At 43.2% G+C, this 10000-nt stretch overlaps 1 protein-coding gene across 5 annotated transcripts in view; it reads right to left on the bottom strand.

The window, feature by feature from the left end:
- LOC106578051 (diacylglycerol kinase eta) overlaps positions 1-10000 on the bottom strand; it is an 88751-nt gene that overhangs the window by 49701 nt on the left and 29050 nt on the right. Inside the window, exon 1 of one of the 5 annotated variants that reach the window (XM_082965293.1) lies at positions 1016-1471. The exons of the other annotated variants lie outside the window; for them this stretch is intronic. Coding sequence (XP_082821419.1) covers positions 1016-1168 — 153 coding nt within the window. The 5' untranslated portion in view covers positions 1169-1471. Of the gene's footprint in view, positions 1-1015; positions 1472-10000 lie in introns of those variants that run through there. 5 annotated transcript variants of the gene reach the window in all.

Below are 10000 nucleotides of genomic sequence, written 5' to 3' on the forward strand. Positions count from 1 at the left end.
TCGCCCCATCACGGCACAAACAATCTAATCTAAGTAACTCTCTGGAACAGCGTTAAATCTAATTCATCGCCCCATCACGGCACAAACAATCTAATCTAAGTAACTCTCTGGAACAGCGTTAAATCTAATTCATCGCCCCATCACGGCACAAACAATCTAATCTAAGTAACTCTCTGGAACAGCGTTAAATCTAATTCATCGCCCCATCACGGCACAAACAATCTAATCTAAGTAACTCTCTGGAACAGCGTTAAATCTAATTCATCGCCCCATCACGGCACAAACAATCTAATCTAAGTAACTCTCTGGAACAGCGTGAAATCTAATTCATCGCCCCATCACGGCACAAACAATCTAATCTAAGCGTGCGCAGACAAAGAGAGACAGAGTACATAAAAAATCATCCTGTGTGTGTACAGCTATAGAGATATCTAGTATATAAGAACAATATACTGTACGCCATTTAGCAGACGCTTTTATCCAAAGCCACCTACAGTCATGTATACATCTGTGATCCCAGGAAAACCCAGGCAGAGTGACAACAATCAAGGGAGGGAGGGAGGGAGAGAGGGAGAGAGAGGACAGGAGACAATAAATAAATGCTGATACCTTGTGAAAATGAAGGAAAAAGAGGACAGAAATACTGTGCTGAGATAAAGGGAGAGAGAAAGGGATGAGGGTCAAGGTCCCCTTACTAAATCACCTGAGCTGTGAGGTCATAGATAACAGAACCATGGAACACCTGCCTCAGCCAATCACATTTATCTACTGTCGTCAAGGAAAGAGCCAACACGGGCTGTCTGTCAAACGACTACATGTTGGTTTCTGTGTGTGCCACATGTTCGCAGCAGGAGAGAGATTCAATGACAACACACTGTAAAAAACACAATGTCAACCAACAAACGTTCATAGCACCTTAGAGAAGAAAAATGTATTAAGTGAAATGAAGTGAAACAGAGTTATGCCATTGCTATGTTGAGGTTTAACACACTCACACACACACACACCAACAGACCTGTGTGTGGTAGCTCTGTGATTTCTCAGTGTAGCTGGTCTCCAGTTTGTCTGAGTGGCTGAGTGGATGATCATCCCCCTGTCCTCCCCCCACTTCAGAGAGGAACAGCAGGGGGGACAGACAACACACACCAGCTGGACAAAACCTTGGCATGATGGCTCGCTCTGTCACTCTCGCGCTCTGTCACTCTCGCGCTCTGTCACTTTCTCTCTCTCTCACTGTTACTTTCTCTCTCTGTCACTCTCTCTCTGTCACTCTCTCTCTGTCACTCTCTCTCTGTCACTCTCGCTCTCTAAATCCTAAGAAAGACAATGAGGTTCTCCTCTCTAAAGCCATCAAACACCACTTTCTTTTCTCTTGTCCAGTCTCCATTAATCCCAGCTCTCTCCCTCTGGTAAGTGTTGAGCCCAACGTTACGTATACCCTCTCTGTGTTGATCTAAACTGTTTCTACATACTTCCTCTTTCGCTCAGGGCCTGATCCTAAGCCACACCCACTCAGGTGTGTAAGAGGATACACCTTTTCCAGGAAGACATGCAGATCTGTCTGTCTGTACCCTCCCCCTTTCATTCTCTGTGTCACACACACACACACACACACACACACACACACACACACAAGGTGTTTATTCAGGTAGAAAGTGGGAGGGGAGACCTGAGCTAAAAATAGAACTGGTTACCCCTGTTAGACTGGTTGGACAGGAACTCAGACAGCTGGCCTCTGTTAGATATGTGATCCTGGCCATGACATCACTGTTGTGTCTGATCCAGTGACGACGGGTCTCATACAGAACAGGATGAGTAGTGCTGTGTGTGCCAGCCTAGTTCCACTTCGTGTGTGTGTGTGTACGTGTGTATGTGCGTGTGGTGTGTATAGGTGTGTGTGTACCCGTACACGTGTGTGTGCGTGTGTGTGTACCCGTACGTGTACACGTGTGTGTGTGTGTGTGTGTACAGGTGTACGTGTGTGTGTGTACAGGTGTACGTGTGCGTGTGTGTACATGTGTGTGTACAGGTGTACGTGTGTGTGTGTGTGTGTGTACAGGTGTACGTGTGTGTGTGTGTACGTGTGTGTGTGTGTGTGTACAGGTGTACGTGTGTGTGTGTGTACGTGTGTGTGTGTGTGTGTGTGTACAGGTGTACGTGTGTGTGTGTGTGTGTGTGTGTGTGTGTGTGTGTGTGTGTGTACAGGTGTACGTGTGTGTGTGTGTACAGGTGTACGTGTGTGTGTGTGTGTGTGTGTGTGTGTGTGTGTGAATGTGTAATAAGCTGTTTGAAACATAATGTGCGTCTCTCAATCGTTCCCGCCGTCATTCTTTCTTTCCCTGTGGAAATTCACCTCTCCCTCCCCTTCTCTCTCCCTCTCCATCTCCCTCTCTCTCCATCTCCCTCTCTCTCCATCCCCTTCTCTCTCACCATCTCTCCGCCTCCATCTCTCTCCCTCTCCATCTCCCTCTCCCTCCCCTTCTCTCTCACCATCTCTCCGCCTCCATCTCTTGCCCTCTCCAGCTCTCCCTCCCTCTCCCTCCCTCCCTCCTTCTCTCTCCCTCCTTCTCCCTCCATCCCTCTTTCCATCTCCATCCCTCCTTCCCTCTCCCTCTTTCCATCTCTCTCCCTCCATCCATCCATCCATCTCCTTCCCTCCCCCGCTCTCTCTTGAACTCTTTCACAAACCAGAGAATCTCATCTTTCTTTAGTGAATCCTAACTTCCACTTAAATCACCACAGGCAAAAATCACTAAGCGATGAATTGATGTCATTTGAGTCTAAGTGACATTCTGACTTACAAGTAAATCCATTGGAATTCAATGACTTTTTGACAGCATCCCTTTTGTTTTAAAGGCCCAATGCAGTTTTTCCTGTGTTTAATATTTACACACTATGAGGTTGGAATAATACTGTGAAAATTATGATAATGCCCTTTTAGTGTAAGAGCTGTTTGAAAAGACCACCTGAAATGTCAGCCTGTTTTGGCCTGCCTGGTGACATCACCATGCAATAAATGAGTTAACAGACCAATCAGAAAGAGTTCCAAAACTGTCTGCCAATAACAGCTAGTATTCCGGGTTTTTTTCCTGCAAAATTCTTGCTTGAGAAATGCTCTTTGCTAAGAAGCTATTTTTGTTTCTTTTGGGCTATTTTAATTGAAAATAATAACAGTAAGGTACTTATTAAAGGAAAACTCCACCCCAAAATGATATTGATATTTTTTTCCATTAGTCCATTTTTGGTATTATTTTTGGGGGGGTCCATCCACCAGAGGTTTTACAGCGGTTTCTTTTGTTGTTACATGTACATTCAAGGCACTTAATAAATATATATTTTACCGTTATTTAACTACACAAGTCAGTTAAAAACAAATTGTTATTTACAATGACAGCCTACCGGGGAACAGTGGGTTAACTGCCTTGTTCAGGGGCAGAACGACAGATTCCAGGGATTCAAATCTAGCAACCTTTCGGTTACTGGCCCAACGCTTTAACCACTAAGCTACCTGCCACCCCATATATATATATTACTTACATAGCAAAAATTGTACTTATACCTGTTCAGTCATAACTATTATTAGTCCTTTGTTGACATAGTCCCAAAATGTTTTGCTTGTCAGTAATCAAGTTTTCAAGAAATGTAACTTTCAAAATACAGAAATCGTCCCTGAATAATGCATCATATGAAGCTGTGTTTTTCATCATAAGACACCCACCCTTTATTCAAGAGCATGTTGTCTTAACAGTTGACGTGAAATAGGGTCTAAGCTACAATATTATGCAAATGTTTTAGAGAATTGGTTAAAAAAAAAGAAGACATTTGTATTTATTTGTAAAACAAAATCAAGAACTTATTGAATCGTTTGAGAACCCTGTTTATTTTAAATCAATGTCAACCGTTGATATTTTCCAGTGATGAACTCGGATGTCTCACGGCATGTTGGGGTCAGCAAAAGCCGTGAACTTTGAGCACTTTTATCTCTTTAATATTTTGGCATTCAGATCCAAAAAGTCACCTTTTGAGCACTTCTAAAAATGTATGGAAGGTTTCATTAAAATTAAAAAGTGATTGAATTCAAAAGTGATTTACCCCCAAGTATATGTTAGAATTCAACCCTCTAGGTGGAACACATCGTCTGCCTGATCCCTCTCCCTCTCCCCTTTTCTCCAGAAGAGGGCAGCAGCAACAAGCTGACAGAACCTTAAGGCTGAACAAGGCCTAGAAAGAGAGAAAACAAACACACCACACAGAGCCCCTGGACATAAACACATTTAGACCCAACCAAATTATTAGAAAGCAAAAAGATAACTATTTGACTCACTGGAAAGAATCAACTAAAAAAACCGAGCAGATTGGAATGCTATCTGGCCCTAAACAGAGTCCACAGCGGCAGAATACCTGACCACTGTGACTGACCCAAAATTAAGGAAATCTTTGAATCTATACAGACTCAGTGAGCATAGCTATTTTGAGAAGTCACCGTAGGCAGACCTGGCTCTCAATAGAAGACAGGCTATGTGCCCACTGCCCACAAAATGAGGTGGAAACTGAGCTGCACTTCCTAACCTCCTGCCAAATGTATGACCATATTAGAGACACATATTTCCCTCAGATTACACAGACCCACAAAGAATTAGAAAACAAATCAGGCATTGATAAACTCCCATATCTGTTAGGAGAAATACCACAGTGTGCCATCACAGCAGACAGACGTGTGTCCCGTTACCATGAGAAAGAGGCTACCAGTGGAGCACAAACAACATTGTAAACACCACCAATATTTATCTGTTTATTTATCTCCCCTTTCAAACTTCAACTATTTGCACATTGTTACAACATTGTACATAGCCAATAATATAACATTTCAAATGTATATATTCTTTTAAAACTTTTGTGAGTTTGATGTTTACTAATGTTTCCCTTGTTTATTTCCCTTTTGTTAATTGTCTATTCCATTTGCTTTGGCAATATAAACATATGATTCCCATGCCAATAAAGCCCTTTGAATTGAGTGAAAGAGAGAGAGAGAAGAAGCGCGAGCGAGAAGAAGCGAGAGAGAGAGAAGAAGCGAGCGAGAGAGAAGAAGCGAGCGAGAGAGAAGAAGCGAGCGAGCGAGAGAGAAGAAGCGAGCGAGCGAGAAGAAGCGAGCGAGCGAGAGAGAAGAAGCGAGAGAGAGAAGAAGCGAGCGAGAGAGAAGAAGCGAGAGAGAGAAGAAGCGAGAGAGAGAAGAAGCGAGCGAGCGAGAAGAAGCGAGAGAGAGAAGAAGCGAGCGAGAGAGAAGAAGCGAGAGAGAGAAGAAGCGAGCGAGCGAGAGAAGAAGCGAGCGAGAGAGAAGAAGCGAGCGAGCGAGAGAGAGAGAGAAGAAGCGAGAGAGAGAGAGAAGAAGCGAGAGAGAGAGTGTGAGGTGCAGTTATTTGTATCTGTCAGATACATCATCACTTTAACCCTTCACACACGCACGCTCACACACAGTGAAAAGGTCCACGACCATCCGGTGGCATGCAGAGTTGCCATGGTGACAAAAAAAAAAATGTTTTTAAACTTAGCCCACAACTGGGCTGAAGCGCGCACACACACACAAACACACACACACCCCTGACCACCACCCTCCCTTCTACAACACAGTCAAAAAGTATTTTTCACAATCGAAAAGGAAATGGTTGTTTCCTATGTCATTTTTAGATGTTGATTTAACACATTGAGACGTACTGTGTGTGACTGCGACCACATCCTCGTAGCTTATTATTACACAGACACACAGAGAGCACGCACCATATTACATAACTGTTGTCTTCTCATCTATAGTGCATTTGGAAGGTATTCAGACCCCTTCACATTTTTGCACATTTTGTTACATTACAGCCTTATTCTAAAATGGTTTAAATTAAATTCCTCAAATCCACACACACACACACACACACACACAATACCTCATGATGACAAAACAAGCAGAAAAATGTTCTTAGAAAAGGTTGCAAATTTATGAGAAAAAAAACAAGAAATACTTCATTTACGTATTCAGACCCTGAGCTGAGGTGCTTCCTGTTTCCATTGATCATCCTTGAGATGTTTCTACAACTTGATTGGAGTCCACCTGTGGTAAATTCAATTGATTGAACATGATTTGGAAAGGCACACACCTGTCTATATAAGGTCCCACAGTTGACAGTGCATGTCAGAGCAAAAACCAAGCCATGAGGTCAAAAGAATTGTCTGTAGAGCTCCGAGACAGGATTGTGTCGAGACACAGATCTGGGGAAGACAAAAAAATGTCTGCATCATTGAAGGTCCCCAAGAACACAGTGGCCTCCATCATTCTTAAACGGAAGAAGTTTGGAACCACCAAGACTCTTCCTAGAGCTAGCTAGCCGGCCAAACTGAGCAATAAGGGGAGAAGGGCCTTGGTCAGGGAGGTGACCAAGAACCCGATGGTCACTCTGACAGAGTTCCAGAGTTCCTGGAACAGAGAGATCCTTGATGAAAACCTGCTCCAGAGCGCTCAGGACTATTTTTTTTATTTATTTCACCTTTATTTAACCAGGTAGGCTAGTTGAGAACAAGTTCTCATTTACAACTGCGACCTGGCCAAGATAAAGCAAAGCAGTGCGACACAAACAACAACACAGAGTTACACATGGAATAAACAAACATTCAGTCAACAACACAGTAGAAAAAGTCTATATACAGTGTGTGCAAATGAGGTAAGATAAGGGAGTAATGTGGGAGAGAGTGAATCAAGTCATTGAGGGACAGTGAGGAGAGAGTAGGAGAGGAAGGGAGGGAGGGAGCAGGAAAGACAGAAGGAGGGATAGAAGGAAGTAGGGGAAGATAGAGGGATGAAGAGGATGGATGTCTAGCAGATTTATCCCTGTGTGATGTGCAGGAAGTGGAGAGAGAGAGAGAGAGAGAGAGAGAGAGAGAGAGAGAGAGAGAGAGAGAGAGGGGAAACAGGGAGCGATAAAGGGAGAGAGAGAGAGACGGGGAGGGAGAGAGAGAGGGAGAAGGGGAGGGAGAAAGGGATGAGAAGATGTCTAAGAGATTGTGTGATTGTGAATGAAGATCTGATACAGATTAACTGATGCAGAGGAAAGACCTGACACACACACACACACACACACACACACACACACACAATATGCATGAACGCACTGAAAAACACACTTGAGACTCTCGAGTCACGTCATCCCCCTCGACCCTGAGCACGGTCAGTCGTGTCGTCGCCATGGGAGATGGTGTTTTCAGAGGCAGTAGGAAGGGGGAGGGAGGGACCTCACGATAGGTATTGAATCACCAGGGACCTCACGATACATATTGAATCACCAGGGACCTCACGATACATATTGAATCACCAGGGACCTCACGATACATATTGAATCACCAGGGACCTCACGATACATATTGAATCACCAGGGACCTCACGATACATATTGAATCACCAGGGACCTCACGATACATATTGAATCACCAGGGACCTCATGATGCCATATACATTGAATCACCAGGGACCTCACGATACATATTGAATCACCAGGGACCTCACGATACATATTGAATCACCAGGGACCTCACGATACATATTGAATCACCAGGGACCTCACGATACACATTGAATCACCAGGGACCTCACGATACATATTGAATCACCAGGGACCTCATGATGCCATATACATTGAATCACCAGGGACCTCACGATACATATTGAATCACCAGGGACCTCACGATACACATTGAATCACCAGGGACCTCACGATACATATTGAATCACCAGGGACCTCATGATGCCATATACATTGAATCACCAGGGACCTCACGATACATATTGAATCACCAGGGACCTCACGATATGTACTGAATCACCAGGGACCTCACGATACATATTGAATCACCAGGGACCTCACGATACACATTGAATCACCAGGGACCTCACGATACATATTGAATCACCAGGGACCTCATGATGCCATATACATTGAATCACCAGGGACCTCACGATACATATTGAATCACCAGGGACCTCACGATATGTACTGAATCACCAGGGACCTCACGATACATATTGAATCACCAGGGACCTCACGATACACATTGAATCACCAGGGACCTCACAATATGATATTATGGACATCGGTGCCAAAACGATATGTATGGTAGAGTTGTAACAGCATTTTGACTTCCATACCAAGTTCAGTATCTAGATATTCGATACCGTCACAACACTCAATGGCAACAACAAAAAAGACTATCAGCCAGTCACAGAATGGTACTTTTTGGCATCTTGTGAGTTCAATATTACATTATATATTTCTTTACGTTTTATTTTTCAGACAGCCATGTATGCAGAAATGTATTAATTTTACAATCAATTTGACTTTGTTTTTACCAATCTAACTACACTGAACAAAAATATAAAAACAACAATTTCAACGAATTACTGAGTTACAATTCATATAAAAGAAATCAGTCAGTTGAAATAAATTCATTAGGTCCTGATCTATGGATTTAACATGAATGGGCAGGGGCGTAGCCATGGGTGGACCTCGAGGGCATGGGCCCACCCACTAGGTTTTCCACCACTTAAGGGCTTTATTACAGACAGAAATACTCTTCAGTTTCATCAGCTGTTCGGGTGGCTGATCTCAGACAATGCCGCAGGTGAAGAAGCCGGATGTGGAGGTCCTGGGTTGGCGTGGTTACACATGATCTGCGGTTGTGAGGCCGGTTGGATGTACTGCCAAATTCTCTAAAACAACGTTGGAGGCGGCTTATGGTAAAGAAATTAACATTACATTTTTGGGCAACAGCTCTGGTGGACATTCCTGCAGTCATCATGCCAATTACACGCTCCCTCAAAATTTGAGACATCTGTGGCAAATTCACTTTTAACAAGACACACTTGTTAATTTAAATGCATTCCAGGTGACTACCTCATGAAGCTGGTTGAGAGAATGCCAAGAGTGTGCAGAGCCTGATGAAGGCAAAGGGTGCATACTTAGAAGAATGTCAAATATAGCACTTTTTTTTGGTTACTACATGAGTCCATATGTGTTATTTCATAGTTTTGATGTCTTCACTATTATTCTACAATGTAGAAAATAGTAAAAAAAAAAAAAAAAAACCTGGAATAAGTAGTTTTTCTAAAACGGACTGGTACTGTATGTTTTTAGTTTTTTTAGAAACACAGTGTTGAAACTGGAGAGTACGATGCAGGCTATCGGAATGAAAACTCGAATTAACAGGCTGATTTGCATACGTGTCACATGTAAGATAGGGTTAGCATAGAGAATAACACAATCACACACACACACACTTGTTTTGTCACTGATCCAAAGAACACAATATTTGTCTAACAAAATGAGGTTCTAAAAATAACTGAGCTCACAGGAGAAGGTGAGACAAGCTCAAATGGTTGTGTGTGTGTGTGTGTGTGTGTGTGTGTGTGTGTGTGTGTGTGTGTGTGTGTGTGTGTGTGTGATGTGTGTGTGTGTGTGTGTGTGTGTGGGGAACTACAATCCCCAAATGTCCCCACAAGGAAAGTAAAACAAGGACAATTCTCCCTCGTGGGGACATTTCCCTCATCCCCTTGAGGATGAAGGCTATTTTAAGCTTAGGGGTTAGGTTTAGGGTTACAATTAGGGTTAATGGTTAGGAGCTAGGGTAAGGGTTTAGTGGTTAGGGTTAGGAGCGAGAGAGAGAGAGAGCGAGAGCGAGAGAGGGTTAGGGAAAATAAGATTTAGAATGGAAATTAATTTTAGGTCCCAACGAGGATAGAAGAACATAATGTGTGTGTGTGTGTGTGTGATTGTGGGTAATAGGGAAATTCTTATGGCTGAGTCTATTTATAACTCTGAAAGTAAACAAAGACTGGATGACTGTAAATCATTGGGCGGAGAGGAGTTGGACCATGTGTAAGTGTGTGTTTGTGTGTGCGGTATTTAATCTGAGACTAACACAGACATGACTCTCTCTCAGTCTTTTCCTCCCTCCTTCTCCTTCTTTC

The sequence above is a fragment of the Salmo salar genome, chromosome 18 (assembly GCF_965601325.2).
Source record: "Salmo salar chromosome 18, fSalSal1, whole genome shotgun sequence".
NCBI classification, from domain to species: Eukaryota; Metazoa; Chordata; class Actinopteri; order Salmoniformes; family Salmonidae; genus Salmo; species Salmo salar.